This window comes from Acomys minous (assembly GCF_964271855.1).
Source record: "Acomys minous genome assembly, chromosome: 1".
In the NCBI taxonomy this organism is placed as follows: domain Eukaryota; kingdom Metazoa; phylum Chordata; class Mammalia; order Rodentia; family Muridae; genus Acomys; species Acomys minous.
In genome coordinates this window covers 139020683-139045426 of record NC_140483.1, presented here as the reverse complement: position 1 = coordinate 139045426, position 24744 = coordinate 139020683, and the positions used below count along the sequence as shown (strand labels likewise).

Below are 24744 nucleotides of genomic sequence, written 5' to 3'. Positions count from 1 at the left end.
TGTCCCTTTGTTGGGGAGGCCCAATGGCACTCGGAGGAAGGATAGCGGTCTACCAAGAAAAGACTTGATACCCTAGCACCATATTCAGGGGGAGGAGGTCCCCCACAGCCACAGTCATAGGGAAGGGGGGTTGGGGTGAAAGTGGGAGGGAGGGAGGAATGGGAGGATGCATGGGATGGGATAGAAAATGAGATGTAATAGGAATTATTTTTAATTTTCAATAAAAATGTGTTATTATTAAAAACAAAATCCCTGTTTTGCTCACATCCTTCACAGCTCTTGCTCGGGATTTTCTCTTCCCCACCTCCACCCCAGACAGGGCTTCACTATGTAGCTCTGGCTGTCCTGGAACGTCGTGCTAGGTAGACCAGACTATCCTCAAATTCACAGAGGTCAGCCTGCCTCTACCTCCCAAGTGCTGGGATTAAAGGCGTGCACCACGATGCCTGGCCCTACTTGGGAGTTTTAACCATCATGTTGTACCTGATTTTACAATGACATCAAAGATGATGATGAGAATTGTCAACAGGAAATTAACTCACGGTTCAAAAAGAGTAGGGGTGCGAGTGGGGGTACAGACCTACACAATCTGGCTGTCGTTTTAATGGTTGTCGCCTCCAATTAGCAAAGGACATGGGTATCCCTTCCCTAATAATTAGCAGCAATTTTGCCATGTGGGTGTCTAACATCTGTGGGTAAACCTACTGTCACTTGTTGCTTCTCTAGCGTGTTGTTCAGATATGTGAAAATGTGGTACTTATGCATAGTCTCCACATAGATATGTACGTGACTTAGGTAATTAAAAGTATGTTGACTGTGGCTTTTTTTTGTTTGTTTGTTTTTGTTTTGTTTTTTAGATAGAAACATCTAAATCCCCCAGCCGGGGTTCAGGGTAGGCTTCCTTACGCTGCATATAACATTTGACACCCCATAGAGCCTTATAAATGTTGCTGCTGATCCCAGGGGAAAGGAAGGCAGATCTACAAATCATGTGAACACATCAAACAAGAGCAGCAGCCATGGGTGCTTGCTGAAGCTACGGTGGCAGTGATCAAAAGTTTCTTTGGGGAAGGGGTCACAGAGGGAGAGGTTTAGTAAGCTGACGGATGACTTCTGTGTGTCTTAAACTTCCTGCAGCACTCAGAGCCCAAGCTCATTAAAAGGCCCATTTCCACTGCCTGAGATTCAATGCGCCATGCGTGTCCTCTCCAGTCTTGTAGCCAGACAGAGAGGAAGCGCCCTGTATTCTCCAGGGAGTCCGTCCGATACAGCCACAGGCTTTATGGCCAGGAAGAATACTCAGGCACACGCTGAATGGGATTTAAGTGTTGATATTATGGAGGTACTTAACAAAAATCCAGATTAAAATACTCTGTCAGACAGGGAGCTCAAAGGAATTCAGCCACCAGTCAAAGCTGATTTGGAATAAGACATGTATAGAGGAAATCCTATATATAAGGAAGAATTAAATAAAAGTCAAGAAAGGGGAGCAGTGTGAAGAAGCAGCGAGGGTGACCCCGATGGACCAAACCCACGTACTCTGTACCCTCCTCCTCTGCATCGATGTCCCCCATCACTGCCATGCCCAAAAGAAAGGCCGAAGGGGATGCTAAAGAAGATGAAGCCAAGGTGAAGGACGAGCCACAGAGAAGACCTGCAAGGTTGTCTGCTAAACCTGCTCCTCCAGAGCCAGGGCCCAAGCCTAAGAAGCGAGAGAAGGTACCCACAGGGCAGAAGGGGAATGCTGATGCTGGTAAGGATGCAAATAATCCCACGGAAAATGGAGACGCCAAAACAGACCAGGCACAGAAAGCCGAAGGTGCTGGAGATGCCAAGTGACGTGTGTGCATTTTTGATAACTGTGTTCTTCTGGTGACTGTACAGTTTGAAATACTATTTTTTAAATCAAGTTTTATAAAAGCAGAATTTTGTTTTGCTTTTTTTTTTTTAAAGCTATGTTAGCACAGAGAACACTTCATTGTTGTAGGGGAAGGGTGATGTGTGTCACTAACAAAATGTCTCCCAAGCTGGATTGATGATGGAAAATATTTTTCCATGATAATTTTGAAAGACTTCTGTTGGCTCCCAAGAGACATCCTGGTGTTGACATATGTGGCCACCATGGCACAAAATGCCTTGTGATGTGGGAAAACTAAAATTCATTTTTGAATCCTCCTCCGTACCATCAACATCGACTTAACTCCCTTAAAACCAGAGACCTGTTGGAACCTGACCCCCCAAATTGTTTTTCCAGTCTATTGGCAATCTGGATGTTGTAGTGACACCATTGAGTGTACTCAAAAGAGCAGTGGTTCCTTTTATAAAAGATTGTGAATCTTCAGATTGATAATTCTGCCATTTTTATTTCCTTTCCTGAAAGTCAGGATCGGCTTGTAAAATGTTGTTAAACAACATCCTTAATGTGAAATGCCAACCCTCACTCTAAACTACTTTCCATTTTTCAAAGCATTGAATGGAGATTTCATTGGGTTTTATTGTGGCTTTCTGATTTTGGTAGTCTATACAAGAAGGGAGTTTGGAAGTTTTTGTATACTGTTAGTGATTGTCTGCCCACGTCCTGCCCAAAATACCATGATTGTATATGAAAAATATCTTTAATAATGCTGGATACAGTTTTTTAAAAGGTAAGAAAGGGAGAAGTTAAATTGTTACTACTTTTGGATGACATAATTATAAAATATAGGTAACTGTGAAGATTCTACCATTTGTGACCATGAACTAAAAGTTATTAGACACAAAAATCAACATACCAAAGCTAGGAGCATTTCTATATACTAGCAGTGAATTGTTTTAAGCAGCAATTCCATTTACAATAGCTACACAAAACACTTAGGAATAAATCTAAACAACGATGTAAAAGATCCCTACAGTGAGACCTATGAAGCACGGAAGAAAGAAACTGGAGATATATAGACAAACAGAGGGATGCCTTGTATAAGTGGGCGGGAAGAATTAAGATGGATAAAACATTCATATTATCCAAAGAAATCTACAATCCAACGCAAGCTATTCTGAAATATGAGTGATATTATTCAAGTTTAAACCTTGTAATTTTGATGGCATGTAGCCACCTACTTCCAGCTACTTGAAAAGCTGAGGCAGGAGGTTTGTTTGGAATCAGATAAAGGTCAGCCTGGGCAACATCCTTATCCTCTTTCTCTCTATGTTTCCAGATGAGCGGTCTCACTCTATAGCCCACACTATCTTTAAACTATTAATCCTCCTGCTTCTGTCTTCTAAGTTCTAGAATTATATGGCTATTTATCGCCACATTTGGCCTGGTTCTGCCCGTTTTTTACAAGTTGTATTTTTATTAGTTCTTTGAGAATTTCATACAATGCTATTTGATCATATTCACCTCTTCCTCCAACTTCTCTTAGACAAGCGGTTCTCAACCTCTCCAAAGCTGCGGCCCTTTAATACAGTTCCTCATGTTATGATGACCCCCAGACATAAAACTGTTTCGTTGCTACTTCATAACTGTAAATTTTGCTACTGTTATAAATCGTAATGTAAATATCCTGATATGCAGGATATGTGATAGGTGACGCTAAAGGGGTCGGGACCCACAGGTTAAGAACCACTCACTGCTCTAGATATTCCCCTACTACCTTCCTACCCACCAAATTTCTTGTTCTTAAAAAAAAAAAAATCTCTTTAAAAAAACCACATCATGACCACCACCACCACCACAACCCCATCAAGTCCAATTTTTGTTGTCTTGAGTGTGGTGTATGTATAAAAGCCATGAAGAATGGCGGACTTACTAGTGAGCACATCATCATTAAAGAAATGTGACTCATCCAGGAGTGGTGGCGAGCCTGGTCTACAAAGCGAGTCCAGGGCAGCCAAGGCTACAGAGAGAAACCCTGTCTCAATAAACAAACAAACATATGTATGTATGTATGATGTATGATGTATGTATTTATGTGACTCTTTTGTTATCAAATGCCAATCCTCAGCTCAGGGTGGGACTTTGTGGCCACCTCCCCGCTTCTATGCTTGGAATTTGTCTGCTTTGGGCTTATACGTGTTTTGCGCATGCTGTGAGTTCAAAGTGCAATTGTCCTCGTCTGGGAAACACTGTTTCCTTGAAGTCATTCATCACGTGGGGCTCTTAGCCTCTTCCCACCCCCTTTTCCACAAAGATCCTTCAGCCTTAGAGGGAGGGACATGATACACAAGTCTGATTTAGGGCTTGGAACTCTGAAGTCTCTTATGTTTTGCATGTCGACCAGTTGTGTGTCTCTCAATTAATTACCATCTATCGCAAGACGCTTCTCTGGTGAGAGTTGAGAGATGCACTGATCTTCAGACACAGGAGTAAGTTATTAGGAGGTCATATTAATTCTATGTCCATTTAGTAGACTAATATTAGTAGGTTCTCCTTTAGGGCCTATGGCGTATCTGGCCACAGGTTCTTGTTTCCATTAGGAGGACCAGGTATGAGTTCCCTCTCATGGACTGGGTCTTAAATACAATCAGAAAGCGGTTAGTTATTCCCATAACACTATTGTACCAGTGGGTATAACTGGCCAGGCAGATCATCACTGTAGCTTTCAGGATTCATAGTTAGGTGAGATTGATGAGTTTTAGTGTACATAGCACCTTTCAGCACTATGAAAACTAGTTAGTAGTGACCAAACTTCCACGTTTATGACTCAAGTAAGTGGTGTCATTAGCAATAGAGTCCTACCATCGAGTTCTGGGTGGTAGTCAAAAGCAACGGCATCAGCTATTAATGTCTGGGTGACAGCTAAAAATGGTAACCCATTCCTAGGGTTTGTATTTGCTAGCATGTGGTTTCTAGCTGGAGACCTGTTCCCCTGGTATAGGGTGTTTTGGTTGCTCCTTTGTCAACTTGACCTAAGCTAGCTTTACCTAGGAAAAGGGAATATCAATTAAAGAAATGCTTCTACCCTAGCACTCAGGGAGGCAGAGGCAGGCAGATCTCTGTGAGTTCTAGGCCAGCCTGGTCCACAAAGTGAGTCCGGGACAGCCAAGGCTACACAGAGAAACCCTGTCTTGAAAGACCACAAAAAAAAAAAAAAAAAAAAAAAAAAAGGCTGGAGAGATGGCTCAGTGGTTAAGAGTACCGCCTGCTCTTTCAGAGGTCCTGAGTTCAATTCCCAGCAACCATGTGGTGGCTCACAACCATCTGTAATGTGGTCTGATGCCCTCTTCTGCAGATAAAGCACTCATATATAATAAATAAAATAAAAATAAAAAAGAAATTCTTCTATCAGTTTAGCTTGTAGGTAGGTCTTCGAGAATTTTCTTGATTGATGTAAGAGGGCTCAGGGTGCTGGGGTGGGGTGGTGCCACTCCTGGGGAGGTGGCTGCTGGTGGTATACGAAAGCAACACGAACAAGCATTTCTCACAGTCTGTGCTTTAGTTGCCTCATGGCGGACTGTAAGTTGTAAGGTGAAACACTTTTCCTCCCCAAGTTGCTTTTGGTCATGTTTTTTTTTTTTTTTTATCACAGCCATAGAAACCTAACTAGAACGGTGGGTAATTCCATTTAAACGTTTAAAATATGCATATTTATATACTTTAGGGCACTTCTATAGCAGTAGATGGTGCGTTCAAATCTGGCTCAGCCTCTTAACTCTTCTCCTTTTGGAATGAGTGGCTGTCCTCTATGCCAAGACACTGCCATCTTGGGGGCATTCAGCTGTGTTCCCTTACAAATGTTCACCTCAGGTGAGCTGCTTGGTGGTTTCCACTCCAGCACAGCAAAGAGATTCTTGCCTGAGTGTCCAGCTACATCCAACTGCTTCCTCCCACCTGGCCACTCTGCCTGTGGTTTGGGGGAAGGGCTAGAGTATATGCATCATATCATCCAGGAAAACCCAGCTGGGGCTATGGGAGCCCGCAGCACTGCTGAGTGAGGCTTTTCAGGTACAGCTAGTTGGGGGAGGCCCACACCCCTGTAAGCAACCTCTCCCTTGTACTATGTAAGAAAGCCATAAACTCAATGGTTCTTTAGAATGAACTTCCGGGGAATCATGTTTCAGTTTGTCATGAAGACTTTGGGGGAAGGAGTAGACATTGCTTTATGTCTTTCACTGGGAGAGAATTTTAGCAGCAGCATGGAACCAAAAAAGATCCCGAATAACCAAAAAAAGCCACAAGAAAACTATCAAAGCAAGAAGCATTATACTACCTACCTTACAAATATAACACGAACTGTATTAACCCAAGCAGCATTGGCATGGTGTTACACAGAACCAGGCTGGGAAAACGGAACGGTGAGCCCAGAAGGAAACCCATCCTCTTACAGACAGCTGATTAGACAAAGCTGCTAAGGAGGGAAAGGAAATCCCTCCTGTAAGTGCTGCTGGCAAAGCCGTGTGGCTACACAGAATGAAAACAGATCCTCGCCTTGTACCGGATACAAATGCCCCCCTCAAAGTTTATGAGAGTTAAATGTGGGATCTCGAAGCACAAGGATTCTAAAAGAAAGCATGGCGTATGCATGGAATCCCATTCTGTTGGTCTGGATGGACTATGATGGCTTTGGGTACAATCTAAGATACATTGTATCATACTGGGGCATGAAGAAAGGAAAGCAAAAATAGATAAATGGGCTTATACCAGAATAAAACAGTTACTACATAGCAAAGTAGATAACAGCGTACAAAGAGAACCCACAAGATGTGGGAAGATATTTGTAAACTCTACATTTACCAAGGGCCAAGTGTGTGTGTGTGTGTGTGTGTAGACAGCTTTCGTGGTATACCCTTTAACTCCGGCATTCAAGAGGCAGAGGGAGGCAGATCTTTGTGAGTTTGAGGCCAGCCTGGTCTATATAAGGAGTTCTGGGGCTACATAGTGAGCCCTATCTAAAAATAATTGTATATAAAAAAATTCAATAGGAAGAAAATTTTCAATTAAAAAAAGGGGCAAAGCCCCAAATAGGTATTTTTCAAAAGGAAGACATATAAATAGTCCACAGATTTATGAAAAAACATCCAGGACCACTCAGAATCAGGGACTTGTGATCTGAAGCTACAGCAGGGCACCACCTCACTCTTGTCAGGATGTGAGGCTGTGGAGAAGAAGAGCCAACAAGAGTTCTCTGAAAGGTTAAAAATTAAACCCCACTGCTGGGTATATTCCCAAAGGAAATAGATTATATTTGCATCTCCATATTTACTGCAGCATGATTCTCAGTAGCTAAATCTCTATAATGGATAAAGTACAGACTATGTACACAATTGAATACAGTGTAGCATAAAAAACACACAAGCTGCTATTTGTAACTACACAGATGGACACGTAGGAAATTACCCAAGTGAACTAAGCCAGACACAGAAAGGCACCATCGCATTAGTTCACTTACAGGTACAGTCTATCAATGACCTCACAGAAGCAGAAAATAAACTGGGGATGGAAGGCTAGAGGGCAGAAGGGATTGCAGGATGGCAGTCAGAGGGTCCCTAACTACAACGAAATAGAAAGCTCATTTGAGAGCTACCAAACAGTGTAACAGTCCTGACAAACGATGAGAAAGCTATAATCACAGAATGATAACTAATGAGGCAATGCATTTATTGGCGAGCTTGATTTATGCATTCCACAGTGTGGCCACACCTCAAAGCATTATTTTGTACATGATACAGCCATACAAACTAATGTGCCCATTAAAATCAATGAGACTGAACAGAGATTGCCTTGTAAGTAATGATCAAGGACAGACGAGTCCGCACCAGAAAGGCTTCTAACTCACTCTTCTTCCACAAAAATATGAGTCCTGCTTTGCCATATAAGACTGTGCTCCCCTTCTGTGCGCAAGGCTCTGCCTAGTGAGTCGCAGCTGCCATTCGTGACAAGTCTGTGCTGGTTGTCTCCATAGTATATTGTAAATGCAGGCATGATGGCTTCCACCTTGTACACAGGAAATGGAGCAGCAGGGAGGTAAGGAAATTCATCCAAGGTTGTAGAGTCTTGTGAGTAAACAGTCAGGATACAAACCCAGGACACGGGTGTCTTCCTCTTGCACTAAGGGCTGAGAGCGAAGGAGGAACACATGGCTGTGGCCCGAGGTTTAGACGTGTAGAGGAGCTACAACAACGAAGAGTTAATTACTGAGTAAGAGTGTAAGCAAGTCAGCCACGGAAGCACCATCACAAGAGCACGCGATGAGCTATCAGCTGAGAAAGCCAGGCAAATACACGAGAAGAGACAGCCAGCCGGTCTACAGGTCCCTTGAACACACACATACTGGGGCACCAGGATGCGGTTAGACCCTTGTCTACTTAGACTGTGGGGCAAGGCTGCATTCATACAAGGTGGACATTTATAACTGCCCCTGGGGAGGAACCTCAGGCAATCGTCATAGGTCCAAATGTATATGACAAAGCAAGTGTCCATCATGCTTTCTGGACAGTGCTAAAACCAGCAAAGGCTCAATACACCATGGATTAGCCTTCATGTTTCCAAAGATGCTTACACAATCTGCCTATTTTGAGGAAACACTTAAATCCACTCATTGTATCAAATGGCAAATATCCAGTTAGCTGTACATCCAGGCAAAGCCATACATCATAAAGCTGCGGCCACGTCTACACTGTTATTTACTCTTTGTTCTTAGGCAGTAAGTCTCTGATAATGGGAAAAAATAAGAAGGGAGGGAGGGAGGCAGAGAACCGTTCACAACCCCAATGATCCATAAAATTGTATTTAAAAAAGTAATGATTGTAACTTGGAATGAAATGGTTATAAATAGAAAACTAGTTCCATTCCATGCGGCTGTTAATACGCCTTGTCCCATGTCTGTGAAGAGAGCCTGCATATCTAGGCTAAAGCCCACAGGTCATTTAGGAGTGTCCTAAAGGCACGATAAAAAGACACTAAGTAAGTGTGTTGTTAGGAAGGACTTGAGTAACAGTCTTGCCTTTGACTGGCATACTCTGGATGGATGACTTCGGAGAGCATTTTCTCATCATGCTTAACTATGTTGCTATCTGGGCCTGGAGTGCACAGCCACATACCACACAGATGGTACTAGATCACGCATCAGAACAGATAGAGCACTCCATATGGGACCGAGACCAGGAAGGATGCACAAACTAATATTTTCCTGCTTTCTGTGTCCTGCTGGCTACTGATCTTAGCCAGTAATTGGTACACATGAGGCAGTGACACCAACCTGTAGGTGTTAGCTCTGAAAGTAGTAAGACCAGGGCACCAAACTCACATCGACACACTGACAATGACACATCAGAACTCTGACCCTTAACTCTTTATTCCTTGGGGTTCTGACTTACAAAAGGGAGGCGGGCTAATAAAAACTCAAGTAGTCAAGGGTGGGTACAATTTGAGGGATGGCTCATCACTTTCTGAGGAACCCATTTTGCTACTGGGCAGAGCTTATAATAAGAAACACAGTTGACCTTTCAATATATATAAAAAACGAGGGTCCTAAGAATTTTATGGGGATAATAAACTGTTTTCTGATTGTATTTGCGGTGTGTTCACAGGAGATAATTTTTCATGTCTGGTATCATAAACTGGGGAGGTAGTAAGTGTTTGTGTGTGTGTGTGTGTGTGTGTGTGTGTGTGTGTGTGTGTGTGTGTGTGTGTCCCCTAGTGCTATTATTTTACTAAGTGGACATACTATCAAACTGCCTTCTAAGTATGTATAGTCAGAGAAGCATCTTTTATCAATGAGCAAAGCAAAGACTCATAACAGTCAAAGTGTTGCAAGTAAATATGAATATTCAGCCCTCAATGAGATATTTACATCAACCCATTTCAAGGCTCAGTGCACAACATGGAAGAGGGGGAAGGAAAAATGGGGAGAAGTACTCTAAAATGCTGTCTTTGTAACATGGCCACTGCCCTCATGACTTCACAGCAGGCAGCTGGGGTTACACATGATGTGGGAGGTGTGGGGATGGCTGGCCGGGAGGACTGTAGAAACCTACACCCTCAGGTGTGTCAGAGCGACCTTGCCACAGCAGGAAGATGCAAGTGTCATGGCCATGTTTCTGGACTTAACCTAGGCTGCTGACCACCCCTGCGGGATGTGTTTGTCCAGCAAAGCACTTGTCAGTTAAAGCAGCACTAGTGAGCACGCGCTTTCTTCCCCCACAGCACAGGACAGACAGAAGGTGCTTATCCTAGGCATATCTGACAGCTCTGTGGTCTGGGTTGTCTACCACTTATGTCTCTCTTGACTCTTTGTCCCTAATATCTGCTTCACTTATTTTTAGCTTACTCAACTAAGACTAACGTGACCAGACAAAAGAAACAAACAAAATGTAGTCTCAACTATTTTCTATTAGTTTAAAAACATACCAAATCCGCCCCCCTTTTCTTTCTTTCTTTCTTTTTTTTTTTAAGACAGGGTTTCTTTGTGTAGCCTTGGCTGTCTTGGACTTGCTTTGTAGACCAGGCTGGCCTCACAACTCACAACTACCAAGCACTGGGATTAAAGGTATGCACCACCGGCTCAAATTCCTCTTTTTAAATCATTCATTCCAGGGCTGGGGTACAGCTTAGTGATAGGGCACTTGCTTACTATGTGTAAGTACCCCTCGCACCACAAAACAAATAAAGATAGTGCATCAAGACTACTTTTCCTGGGGAGACCTGGTGGCACTCAGAGGAAGGACAGCAGGCTACCAAGAAGAGACCTGATACCCTATGAGCATATACAGGTGGAGGAGGTCCCCCTCAGTCACAGTCATAGGGGAGGGGAGTAAGGGGAAAATGGGAGGGAGGGAGGAATGGGAGGATACAAGGGATGGGATAACCATTGAGATGTAATATGAATAAATTAATAAAAAGGACTACTTTTTCGACAAATGATGATATTTTAATTTTATTAAAGAAGTAGCACACAAAGTAATGGGTTTAGTTATCATACTTTCATATGTTTTCTTTTCTAAGTTTACTTTATTTATTTTACATATGTAGGTGTTTTGCCTGCTTCTCCTATGGAGGCCAGAAGAGGGCATTTGATCCACTGGGATGGGAGTGGGCACCACTGGGTGCTGAGAATCAGGCCCTGATCCTCTAAAACAGCAGCCAGCATATTCTCTCTCTCTCTCTCTCTCTCTCTCTCTCTCTCTCTCTCTCTCTCTCTCTCTCTCCCCTCCCTCCCTCCTTCCCTCCCCCCTCCTCTCTCCCAAAAATCTTTTATTGATTATTTGTGAGTTTCACATCATGCACCCCAGTCCAGTTCATCTCCCCATCTCCTCATATCTGCCCTTTGCCCTTGCAACCTTCTCCCCCGCCACACCCCTCATAGAAAGTTCTCATCATGGAAGCCATAATATGTCACAGTGTGTTCCACAGGATATACCCCTCTGTCTACACATCTTCATTTGCAAATGTTCATTAGTCTGGTTCCAGATCTCTGGCTTCTGTTACACTCTCAATATTGGAGTCAATATTGGATAGCTTCTCAGTTATCCTTTTGTTGCCCTATGTCATGGAGATCCTGGAGTTTTGGATCCGCAGGACTGGCTCTTTCATATGTCCCAACCATTCACAGATGATATAGATTTTGGGGTGGGCCAACTCAGAGCTATGGATCTGGGCCTGGGTGTAGCTGAGCTGGTCAGCTTGCTCTCTGGCTCTCACTTATCTGTACCATGAGGGCAACCTCTCCAGCATTGCTCCAGCTAGGCCACCCAGTGCCCCTGTCATCAGGAGGCAGGGTCAGCTCTCCTGCTCCCCTTGGGGCCTTCAGCCAGTGCTCTTAACTGCTGAGCCATCTCTCCAGCTCCCTTCATTCCACCCCCCTCCCTCCTTTCCCTCCTTCCTTCCTCCCTTGCTTGGTTTATTCGAGACAGGGTTTCTTTGTGTTATAGCCTTGGCTTTGTAGACCAGGCTGGCCTTGAACGCACAGACCTCTGTCTGCCTCTGACTCCCGAGTGCTGGGATTAAGAGCATGGACACTGTGTGGACCCCTTTGTCTTTCTTGATTCTTTTCTTCTCCCTTCCCCCCTCCCCCACTTGAGCCTTCTGTTCTGCATGTCACACGTGTTCTGCTGCTGCCTTCTTTTCCTCCCTGATGTACTTAAGAACTCTTCTGCCCCTCATGGTCCCATTCCTAGTTTCATGATCCTGTCTATTCTTCACACATATACTCACACATAAAGAAATTAAAATAGAGAATCTGCATATGAGATAGCACATGCTATCTGAATCTGGGTTGCCTCACTTACTATAACAGTTTCTAGTTCTATTCATTTTCCTTTAAATTTCATTTTTCTTATGGCTGCGGAACATTTCACTGTGTATCTCTACCACCTCTTTATCCATTCATCTGTTGATGGACATCTAGGCTGGTTCCATTTCATTGCTGTGACTAGTGAAGCAATAAACATGAACATGGTAGGACATAAAAATGACAGAACACAGTGTCTTTTAGGACTATGTCCAAGAATGGTTTAGCTGGCAGTTCTACCTTTTCAGGTTTTTAAGAGGTGTTTATATTGATTTTCACAGTGGCTGCGCCAGATTACACTTCCACAGCCTCACCAACATTTGTTGTCATTTGTCACATCTAATCATAATTTCCTATAGTTAAACTTGTCTCACGTTCTCCCCAATACATTATGCTATACAAGTGCAAAACACTGAGGCTGTATGTGTTAGACTAATTAACCTTGCTACCAGGATGAATTTATTAAGGTAATCAACCTTATGATTTCAGCAAAACTTCTGATTGTAATTTAGACAAAGTGTGGTGGCTTGAATGAAAATGGCTCCCATAGGCCCACATATTTGAATGCTTGATCACTCACTAATTGACAGACCGATTTTGAGAAGAATTACAAGGTGTGGCCTTGTTGGAGGTGGTATGTCATGGGAGGTAGGCTTTACGTTTCAAAAGCCCACACCAGGAATTTTCTTTCTTCCCCTCTTCCCCCATCTCCCTTCCTGCTTCTAACTTCTGGATGAAGATATCAGCACTTAGCTACTGCCATAGCCCATGCCTGCCTGGCTGCTGTCTGCTTCCCTCCAGTGTGGTCATGGGCTACCCTCTGAAACTGTAAGCAAAGCCTTAAAACGCTTTCTTTTATAAGCTGCTTTAGTCATGGTGTCTCTTCATAACAATAGAAAAAATAACTAAGACAGAAGTTACTACCAGCGACCAGGTACTGCTGTAATGGGCCTGGCCATGCAGTTTTGGGCAATGGGTAAGATTCTGGGCTTTGGAATAGAAAAGCATTTAAATGCTGTAAGTGGGGCTTAATGGACCATCCTAGTACGAGCTTGGAAGACAGGAATACCGAGAGCCATGTGGACTGTGGAGAGCCAGCTCAAGAGGCTTCAGAGGAGCAAAATATTAGCAACTGGGATAGAGATTATTCCTAAAGTGTTTTTGACAAAGAATATGGCTGCCTTTTGCCCTTGTCCTAAGAATCTGCCTGAGGCTGAATATGAGTTTTTGGATTAATGGTGTTGGCAGAGAGGTTTCAATACATCTTACAATTGACTGAGTCACACAGTTATTTGGGATCACTCTTATGTAGAACTACAGTGAACAAGCAGGGCAAAAAAAAAAAAAAAAAAAAAAAAAACCAACCAACCAACCAAACAACAACAACAAAAAAAAAAGTTTGAGGAGAAAAAGAGCACAAGAAAATGATTGCAATGTTAGAGCCACATATTGTGCTCAAATAGATTAGAAACTAGCTGGGCATGATGGCGCATTCCTTTAATTCCAGCACTTGGGAGGGAAAGGCAGGCAGATCTCTGTGAGTTCAAGGCCAGCCTGGTCTACAAAGGGAGTCCAGGACAGCCAGGGATACACAGAGAATCCTTGTCTCAAAAAACAAACAACAAACAAGCATGAGAAACTTAAAGAAAAGCCTGATGCTAAGTTGAATAAAGGGGGTGGTGAGACCCCTGTCCCCCAGCTAATTCTGCAACCTGTGAAAGAAAAAGGCCCAAGGATTTCCTCCACCTGAAAGGAAACTATAAGAAAAATCTTAGGCAAATATAACTCAAGAAGCCAGCCAGATCCCAGCCCAAGCAGGCAGCAGTAGCACTGGCCACAAGGATTTAGAGTCTGGAGGAGACAGGTATACAGAGGTTGTGGAATCTTCCTCAGACATAACGGAAAGCCACTGAGGTCAGGTGTCTGTCAGGGAAGTCCCTGCCTGGAGGCCCGGGGGATGCCATTACATGAAACTGCAAAGATGAAGCCTGGATTGTGTTGGAGACTCTAAGATGCCGGAGATGCCAGGACCACGGGATGCTGGCCAAGGAGAGCTGATGACAGGGTATGCAATCAGCATGAGAGAGAGAACTGTGCTGAGGTTAGCAAAGCCGAAGGAGCAGGAGATCTTAAGTGAAGCCATCTAAGCGTTTGGACATTAGGCATGAAGGTACAGCATTTGGATTTGCCAGCAGGGTTTACCCTGCTGGGTGTTGGCCTTGCTTTGGTTCAGTATTTCCTCACTAAGCCCCGTTCCTCCCTTTTGGAATAGTAACATGTATTTTGTGCCACTGTTATGTTGGCTGTATGTAATTTGCTTTTTGAACAGAGGATTATGGTTAAGACATTGCCTTGAGTCTCAGAAGAAACAATGGGCTTTTAAACAGTGTTGAGGCTGTGGAAGAGTACGGGGATTTTGGAGTTGGACTAAATACATTTCCTCATGGTATGGCTACAAGCCTATGGGGGCCAGGGAGTAGAATGTGGTGGTTTGAATAAGAATGGCCTCCATAGATTTATGTATATGAATGCCTGGTTCCTAGTTGGTGGGACTATTATGGGAAGGATTAGGAGGTGTGGCCATTTTGGAAGAAGTATGTCACCTGGGGCAGGTTTTGAGGTTTCAAAAGACTGTGAGGTCCAGTCTTTCTCTGCCTCCAACTTTCAAATTAGGATTCAAGCTCTTAGTTCCTGGTCCAGCCTAAGCCTGGCTCCCTGGGTTGGCCTCCTACTCCTGGACTCACGTTGTCTTAGTAGGACTACAGGTGTGGGCCACTAAGGCACGAAATAGTGCCTAAATGATTTTCAGTTTAAGACAAGGTCTCATAGAGCCCAGTCTGGCCTCAAGCTTGCTATTTAGCTAAGAATGACCTGATCTTCCTGTCTCCCACCTACTGAGTGTTAGGATTCTAAGTGCATACTACATGTCTGGTTATGTCCATGTATGAGGGTCGGGGGGGGGGGCTGTTCTTGCCTGAACTGGTTTGGGATGCATGGGCAATAAGGCATGCAGTACCTTCTAAGTGAAGTCTTAGGAAGACACCCCTACTTACCACCTTATGCCTATGCGTAATTGTGCATTACGGGAAGGGATCCGGGCAGCAGACAAAAGGTTACAGAATTGAAACCTATCAATCAAAAGAGAATTACCTAAGCAACATCCTTATTAACAAGCCCCTCTGTGCTGTAGACCCCACACAGAGAGGCCCAGCCAGTGACCTGGGCTCATGAATGCTCTTTCATTCACGCGGCCCACTGCCACTTTCTAAAAATGTCTGTAGATGTTCTACTTGCATGTATGTCTGTTCACCCCATGCGTGCCTAGTGCTCACAGTGGCCAGAGGGCATCAGATCCCCTGGAAGTGGAGTTAAAAAACAGTTGAAAGCTGCAATGTGGGTGCTGGGGATGCACCCCAGGTCTCTGGAAGAAAAGACAGTACTGAGCCATCTCTTCAGCCCCCTTCACCCCTGCTCTCACTCTCGACACCCTTTCTGAGCTGCTCTTTTGCAGGGACCTGGATACTTCTGTAGCTTGTGTGAACCTTTATTTCATTTCTGACTGATAGGCCAAGGACTCGGAAGGGGCTTGTCCAGACTCTTACTACAGGTTACTTTCCTCTTTATGCGGAGTGCTTATAGATTCATTAAATGTTCTTTACTGGCTGATTCTGGATCCGGCCAATAGGGAGTGTGAGAAGCACGGTTTCCTGGTGTCCTGTCTCTCCCTCACAGCCGCTTACATGCTCTGGAGGTGACTTATCCTCAGCTCACTGGTGGACTGCCTGAAAGGAGCTGTTTTCTCCTCAGGCGTATTCCTGAGCCCCCCATCTCTGCTCACGGTCCCTTTCATTTCCTCCAGCTGTAGGACTGATAGATGCTTTCTGACGTCACCAATACCTGGATTAATCATCTCCCCCCCCTTTCTATTCTTATTTCTCAACAGCGGTACAAACAATTCCTTCTTTTCCAGTCCTTCAGTTAAAACAAACAAACAAACAACAACAACAACAACAACAACTCATTATCTTCATATTTCCCGACTTAATCATCCATTTTTCAGGCAAAAGAGACAAAGGCCAGCAGGGACTTATTAAAGTCATATGACTACTAAAGTCGCCTTGCTACTGAGGTCACATGGCTTAATTCAAGTCTTCAGACTGCAGAGCTCAACTTCCAAGCTCTCTATCTATTACTTCTTTTTTTTTTTTTTTAAACTCTGAAGTGAGGCAGAATAGAAACCCCATATAACATGGAAACATATTATTGCAAGTTTCCATATATTCTCCACAGCATTCATCAGTATTCAAGTCTATTTAAAGACGCCTGGCTGACTGGATGTGGTACCTCTTCGGCTACGAAGAGCGGTGAATTACATACTTGGTTTTATTGTTATTTGTACGATTTAGATTCTGGACCTATCTCCTAGACTGGAGGTAACTGCTATGTTCCTTTCTTGCTCAAGGAAACTCTCATAAATTTCTTTACAAAATTATTCTTTGACGATTTCATGCACCTATATGTTTTGATTAAATTCATCCTTATTAGCAAGTTACCAAGAAGAGACTCAATAATCTTAGAGCATACATAGGGGGAAGAAGTCTCCCTCAATCACAGACATAGGGGAGGGGAGAAGTGGGGAAGTGGGAGGGAGGGAGGAATGGGAGGAAACAGGGGAAGGGCTAACAATCAAGATGTAATATGAATAAATTAATTTAAAAAAAAACTATGTAAGTTATATGAAAAAAAAATAAATTCATCCTTATTACCATTTCTTACCCTCCTCGCAATTCCACTGATCCCTTCCTCTTCCCAGCTTGTCCCCTTTCACCTCCATGTCCTTCTCTGTGTGGCCCACTGAGTCTAATAGGTCTGTCTGGATGCTGGGTGGGAGGGTTACCTACTGGAGCACAGCTAGAATGACTCTTCTTACCCAGAGGGCCTAGCAACATCAGACTGTAGAATCTGGAAGGGGCTTGTCATGATTAAAGTGACAGGACCTAGGGTTACCAAAGAAACAGCCTGCGAAGGATTCTACTGGGTAGCGTCAGGTTGGAATGACCCACCCTAAATGTGGCAAGTACCATCCCGTAACCCAGGTGCGCTGAAATGCACAAAAAGGGAAAGTGGGCTGAGTACAAGCATTCACTTCTCTGTGATCCTTTACTGAAGACGCAGCTTGAGCACGGGCACCCGCACCCTCAGGCTCTGGGTACCGTGGCGTCCCTGGCAAGGCTCTGGGTACCGTGGCATCCCTGCCAGTATGGACTGGACCCATGAACGTCAGGTCACGCCTTTCCTCCCTTGAGCCACTGTTGTCAGGGTATTTTGTCACAGCAGCAGGAAAAGTAACCCAAGAAACTGTCAGAGAATAAGTGGCTTTTTGGTAGATGGTGCCAGTGCTTTGCCCCAGGTTAGAAAGGCAGCCTGGGTCCAGAGGGAGCACCAGGTGTCGCCTCTGTCAGTGTCGGCTGGCCCAGAACCACGGGGCTGCAGATCCCCTTTTAGTAGTTATTTGGTTGTTTCACGGCTGGTAGGAAGTGAGGGGGAAGCAAGCATGCACTGCCGTCCTTCCTGACAACTGCCAACCTCCTGGGCCCAGGAGCCTTTTTTCAACTGCGCGACTCTACTCCTTAGCTCACCCCTTGCATGGGGAGGCACTTGTTATTTTTCTCTCTCAGGTAAAGGGAGTTATGTTTCCCAAGTAAACGACTGGCAGAAGTTATATCAGGTATAAATACATTCATATTTACCCTAACAGCACACAATGAAAATAGAAGCTCTCCCTCCTCAAAGATTATGCAAGGGAGTTTCATGGAACAATTTTTAGAATGCGATTTCAATATAAGTACAGATCCTAAAATAGAAATAAAATAGTAGCATTTTACACTTTGCAGCGTAAAATGAAAGCGAGAAGCGTCCCACTCACTAGAAATGAACTAGTAAAACGTGCACCAGGGTTTATAGTTTCAATTGAAAAACCACCCCAAAGATCTATTTTTTTAAAAGATATTTTTTAAAAAGCACCTAATTTCCATGTTAACTGACCTCCTCCCCACTCAGAAACCCAATGATCTTCCTAGAGCAGAACTTTCTCGAATCAAGGCCTGTTTTTACCCTATCAACCCTTCTAATCACTCCGAACTGTCAATCACTTGGTCCATTGCACAGAAAATAGTGCGTATTGTTGAGAGCCCCCGTGACGAAAGGCAGAGTCCCTCATTGGAGTCCTTCATGTTAGGCCGGAAACTCTGCCTCTGCAATCTAACCAGTTCTGAGTCTCCTGTCTCCCTCCCTATTATCCATCGCTTTCTTAGCAGGAGCCTTGGCCTGAGTCAGGCCTGCGAGCATCGAGCATCGAGCACCGCTGTAGAGTGTGGACTGGCACCTCGCCCACTCTCAGTTATATTTCTGAAGAATGCGGATGAAGATTTATTCCTCACAGTTAACATCTCTCAAGCCTGTGCTTTCCAGCATGTGGTGCTGCTCAGCCGCATGCTCATCTTAACCTTGCACAATCAAAAATTTGACCTAATAGTATATGATATACTTGTCTAGATATTCAGAAATAATCCTATTATAGAAACAGGTCTTCAGTTTTGTTTTGTTTTTTTTTTGAGGATTCCTCACCCCTTTAAAAAAGTACAAAACTTTCTAATCTCTATATAATCCATAATGATGACAGGTTGTGATACAATCATGTCTAGTTACTTTCTGTAGTTTGGTGTTTAATTGATCTAGATTGGGAGTGTAGGTGCTTTCTCACTGTCCACAGACCCAGGGAGGCTACTGCTGACCCTTACCTTACTTTATGGTCTAATGGTTACCTTCCTGAACAGATATGAGAAGTTAATTCTGAGTTCTCTGCTATCCTCAGCGCTACAAGTGCTGGTGTAATTACCCATCTTTGTAGGAACAAGGAATTTTTGTCTGAATTTTGTTGTGGGTATTCTTAACCCTCTTGTTTCTCTGTGTATGTATACCTTTTACCATTCTGCCCTTAAAAACACTTTCAAAATGTTTTGAACCTCAAACCACAAAACTTAGAGGTAATGGAAGGGGCCCTTCAGGACACTGGGTCTGATAAGGATTTCCTGGGTATGACATTGAAGCACAGGTACCAAAGCAAAACTCTTTAGCAGAGGCTGCCGTAAGAACAGTGCCCAACAAGACACAACTGCCAACACAAGTTCTCATAAGGACTGGGGGGAATCTATACAAATCATTCACCTGAGATGAGGTTGTTCATACTAAAAAAGAATCCCTATAAGCCAACAACAAAATCTTTCCTTAGTAATCTGATTTAAAACGACTGAAGACTTCAAATTGGCATTTCTTCAAGGATAGACAAATATCCAACAAGCATATGAAAAAAAAACCTGCACATTAGAAAGATGCGACTCAAAACCATGTGAAGTATTAACCCATTAGCATGGCCATTCTTGAGAGTAACAAGTGCTGATAAATGTGGAGAAACTGAATCCTTGTAAACAGTTGATAGGATTATAAAATGATCAAAAAAGGAAAACGGTATGACAATTCCTATAAAGATGAAAATAAGAACTGCTGTAGGATTCGGTAGCCACGTTTCTGGACAAGCATCCAAAAGAATAAAAACAGAGTATCAGATAGAATCTGCACACTTAGGTCACAGAGACACTAACTGCAAAAGCCAAGAGGCGGAAGCCACGCAAACATCCACTGACAGATGAAAGAACCGATCAACGTGGGAGGTACACACAGCGAAACTCTTCCATGCCTCATGGACCAGTGACTACTCCCGTGTTCTACTGACCGAGGAGAATTCTAGTGGCCGTCCACATGGGTGGCGTTCAGGAGGATGCCTCTCCTCTGCTTTAAGTTTGTAAATGGGAACACGAGCATGGCACCCACAATCAAGCCAACCATGTGATCCACCGTGAACTACATCCCACCAGTGTTCCTCTTCTCATTTCCTCCACAACCCCCAGGGCCCTGTCGTCACGCCCTGGGACTCATTTAACCCTCAAACACACAATATTGCTTTTCTCTTTCCATTGATTGCATTTTTTGTTTTAAGTTGGAAAACATATTCCAATGTGATGCCATTTTCTTCGCTAGGTCATCTGGGTTACCTAAACTTTCAAAGTCTGTCCTCGTTGGAGCTGGTGAGATGGCACAGAGAAGAGCTTGCTGCTTTCCCAGAGGACCTGAGTTCTGTTCCTAGCATCCAGACTCCAGCTCTAAGAGACCTTACATGCTCTCCTGGTCTCTGGGGACACTTGTACACATGCACACAAGCACGGACATATAAAACACAGTAACTTAAAAAATTCCTTTGGCTCTACCCATAGATAGAGAGTATAAATATTGCTGTCTTTCCTCTTTCCTGGGTTTCTCTGACCACTCTTCACACATTTCCCAAGTTCACGTCAATGCCACACTTGTCAGCTTCTGCCATCATTGGAGCTATGGGCTGGGCAGGAGATTCACCTCCCTTATTCCTCACCATTTTCAATTTAAAGCACGCACCACAGGTTCTCAATAATTGCTGAACTGAGAGCTGAATTGAGCTGAGCTAGTTTTAGCCCAGGCTACTGTGGCAAGCAGCCTGGATCCTTCTCTCACATGTTAATTCGCCACATATTTGAAGACACATGTCTTGCCTGGTCAGGGAACATTTTTTTTTTTTCCCTGCAAGAAATGAAGTCACAATTTCCATCTAAAAGTTGAAAACCTGGCAGGTCATATGTCTCTTACTCAAAGTGTTATTGCCCTTCTTGGGCCTCTGGAAGCAAAAACAGTTCCTATGTCACCCTTTCTCCAGTTAGCCACCAGGACTCAGTGCACCAAGGAAGGACCACTAGTCAAATGGGGACGTATCCCTAAGTTGCTCATTTTCTTCCATTTTCCTCCCTTTGTTTAGAAAATAGGAGTGAACATGGACATGTTGAGGAAACGCAGACAACCTGCTTGAAAAGGGTTTGAGAGACAAGAGGAGCCCTTGCCTTTGCAACGCAAGCTGGGGCTTGCAGGAAGAACAAAGGCGTGGCTGGCTTTCCCAGTGGGGTTTCTACAGCAGCTGCCGTGGTACGTCAGCTGTCTTTATATCCTTCACTTGTGTCCTTTACTGACTACCACATAAAAGTAGCTGACTGGGTTACCTAAGGCTGTACAACAAGTTGGTATAAAATCATACACACACACACACACACACACACACACACACACACACACACACACACACACACACAGAGTTATTTTTCTCCCCAAAGGGACTGATTTTCTGTTCTCTGCTTGTTTCTACCATGGGCTGGGTCATGGAGGGCAGCTATCCTGGATGCAGGCACCGGGACTCTGTGTTCAACAGAGTCCCACGTCAACTGGTCAACGGTTGTCCTAAAGCCGTAGGCTAGGCAGATAGCCCAGCTAAAACTTTGCTGGGCTGAAGGCATTCTGACAACACGGTAGCCACACCCTTGGATCGGATCAGCGCACAGGTCAGGCCTGGCATCCAGCCACCCCTCTCTCAGTCAGCCTCGCTGAGTTTTGTGTGTGAGAATGGAGTGGGAGTCAACCTCTACCAGCACAGCCACACTGCCATATTTGCCCAGGTTGGCTGAGTCCTTGTCTTGAGACCTCCTACAGCTTTATCTGGGGATTCCAGGCCTATAGAGCTCACAAATAACCATTAACAGGGACTGGGGTAAGCCTTTACTGGGAAGTGTAGTGACCCCAGGACTTCAGGTTGCTGGGTCATGAAGAAGGGCTCTAGTTTCGTCATCCGTGTCATCTCTGGTAGCAGCAGAGCTAAGGCACGAGAGGCAGGCATTTCCAACAGTAGTTGATCAGATCCAGTTTCTGTGGGGCTGACACATAATTTTCATAGTGATGTTAGAGGTGCCGAGAAGGGGAAAGAATTCACAGGTGCATCCAGAGCGTATCTTGGGAGGTTGGTCTGGGGTCATCTATTTTGAACATACTGGGAACTATTATGCAAGATGTCTTTACTCATAGCTCCTAACTGGGAAAATACCTTTTAAAAAAAACTATAAATAAGGATATCCAAATACTCCCAAAATGACTTTTGTGTTTTGAGAAATGCCAAACCTCAAGAACACCAGGTGGTCTCATTTTGGGTGAATCAAGCCATTTCTGAACATGCTGTTTGTTAAAGATGCAGGCTGGGAAGGCCACAGTCCTCAGGGGTGTTCCAGTATTTGATGGAGTTGTAGCTACTGAAGTTGAAAATCAGAAACGTAGGAAACCACAAAGAGAATTATGCCCCCAAGTTGTGTTATTCTGTAGAAAGTATTTGGTTTGTGGATGGCAGGACCCGCAGGCTCACTCAGGACAATTTTTAAAAGAGCAGTCTTCCACGTGGCACAGCTTTGAAAACCTCAGCTAAGCTAGCAGGTGTCTGGACCTCTTTCTCCTTTTTTTTTTTTCTTCTGTAATGAGTGTAGAAGACCAAGACTTAACAAGTTCTAGGTTGGGAAAGTGCATTGCAGGGAAAGTGTAAGCCACAGCCAGTTCCTCGCTTGCCTGTGCATGCTCCTTCTTGCTGACTCCATATGGCTCCTCTCCCTGTACCTCCTTGATCTCTCTGCAGTGTCAACCAGAGGAAGGCTGGGGAATCTGAGTGAATGCTCCTAACACAATCTGTTGAGAAGGGGCTACTTTCTATTTACCTCCCTTGTATGACTTCCAAAATTCCCCCAATCTAGTAATTTTGCGGTTTCTAGTTGTCTTCTCTGAGCACATGCTCAGCTCTTATTTGACTTCCAGCATGCACTGCAGCGGTGCCCACTGCTTTGGTTGCATTTTGGGCTTTCCTTCTCCAATAGGCCTAGGCACAGTGGGACCTCTGAGAGCTCTGGAGAACGGGGATGGGGTGTCCACCAGCAGGGAAGGAAGAGGCAAGGCAAATCTTTACAAAGGAGATGTTAATTCAATTAGCTCCTTCCTTTCTTGACCTGGACAACAGACACTTCTTACTGACCATCAAAAGAGTCCTGTTTTTCAGTGTTCTTTCATATTATCTGAATATTCTATGATATTTCTCTAGAAAAGGAATTCAACTTAAAATTTTCACGTGCCTTCTGCATGGACTATAATGAAATTTGTTAGAAATATGCCTGGTGAAGGTCATTCTGTAGTTTTTAGGAGACAATAATACCACATATCAACAAAAGGTCACATTTTCATTTCAAATCAAATAGCACTGTATTGGACAAAGGTTAAATGACAGGAAACCACCAGCTCATAAAAAAAATGCTCATTTTGTATTTTTGGGGGGGTGCATGAATCTCGAATAAATTAGGTAACTTGCATAAATAAGATATTACTAATTAACCACCACAAAATGTGACTTGAACATTTATTAGGTTGGCTCATAAGGTAAACTTGAGAGAAGCAAAGAATAATTCTACCATGGAGGAACTTGGACTGTGCAGACAATACATGAGACAGGTGGAGAATCGCCCTGCCATCCATTACTCAGATGTCTGCTGCAACAGATGAGACAAGGAGGACAAGTACATGAACTTGAAATGGAAGCAGGCTGGGCGATGTGAGAACACAGAGCTGGCGCAAATCAGTCTCTGCTCTCCAAACACCGCGATCCTGATCTTGTAAATACAAGAGACCAACCTCACGGCTTTCTAGGAAAAGACCTTCCACAAACAGTAGAACGAATGTCCTCCTTTAGCTAAAGAAAACCGGCACCCTCCACCTGCCCAAACGCCAAATGGATGTGCCAAAGGAGACAACACAGTACAAAGGCTACGACTCCTTGGGAGAGCCTGGCACTGCGCGCAAGGGGTGCTCAGACAGGACATACTCCGAAAGAGCTGCCGGTCGCAGGGCAGCAGCCTGTAAAGCTGGTGTGAAAGTGGAGGTGGAGAGTGGTGTGTACATTGAACTACATTTTTTTCTTAATCTGCTAAATTAAAAACTTTAGGTTTGGGCAAGCCATCCTAGGTCAGCAATGAAAAAGTAAAACCAAGCTTCTCTACGGTGGAGGATGAAGGATGGCACAGTTAGCAGGAAGATCAACGGGGAGAGGCAGCGCATGGGAAGCAGGCAGGGTTACGAGATGCCTGCGAAGCCACTTGCACAAGAAGGAGGTGAGCAGGGTCAGCTTTCAGAGGATGCTGAAAGGCCAGGAGATCGGGGACCATAATGCCGTCCTGCCACTTCCAGGGAAAGCCTTATAGTGCCCTGTCCCTAGGCTTGTGTGTCTGAAGGAAGGCACCACGTGGCCAGCCTCCGGAGACCATTCACATTCGGGCTTCTGGTGGGGAAAAAGGTATGGTTTGCTCCTCACTGTGTCACAGGCCAGACACTGGAAGAATTCACGTGGGTCATGGAAGGTGTAGAGTGTCAGAGGGTCTACTACTGCACTAGCCCCGAGACTGAGGCGGCTGGCTCTATTAATGGATCAGCACATTCATACATGGTCTGTACATCCTCAGGGAGACATTTTAAAAAATGTAGTATCGAGTGCTTATTTTTTTGGGGGGGGGGGCAATGCCTCTCTCCCCTCTTTGTTCTGGGAAGC

General features: G+C 44.3%; 2 protein-coding genes across 4 annotated transcripts in view; one reads left to right on the top strand and one right to left on the bottom strand.

Moving 5' to 3' along the window:
* The window catches only part of BACH2 (BTB domain and CNC homolog 2), a 349262-nt gene that overhangs the window by 22525 nt on the left and 301993 nt on the right, over positions 1 to 24744 (bottom strand). The window lies entirely within an intron of this gene.
* On the top strand, positions 1576 to 1918 carry LOC311596204 (non-histone chromosomal protein HMG-17-like). Its single transcript, XM_084779444.1, has one exon. It carries the CDS (start codon positions 1582 to 1584, stop codon positions 1837 to 1839), a length of 258 nt encoding a protein of 85 aa, XP_084635570.1. The 5' UTR covers positions 1576 to 1581; the 3' UTR covers positions 1840 to 1918.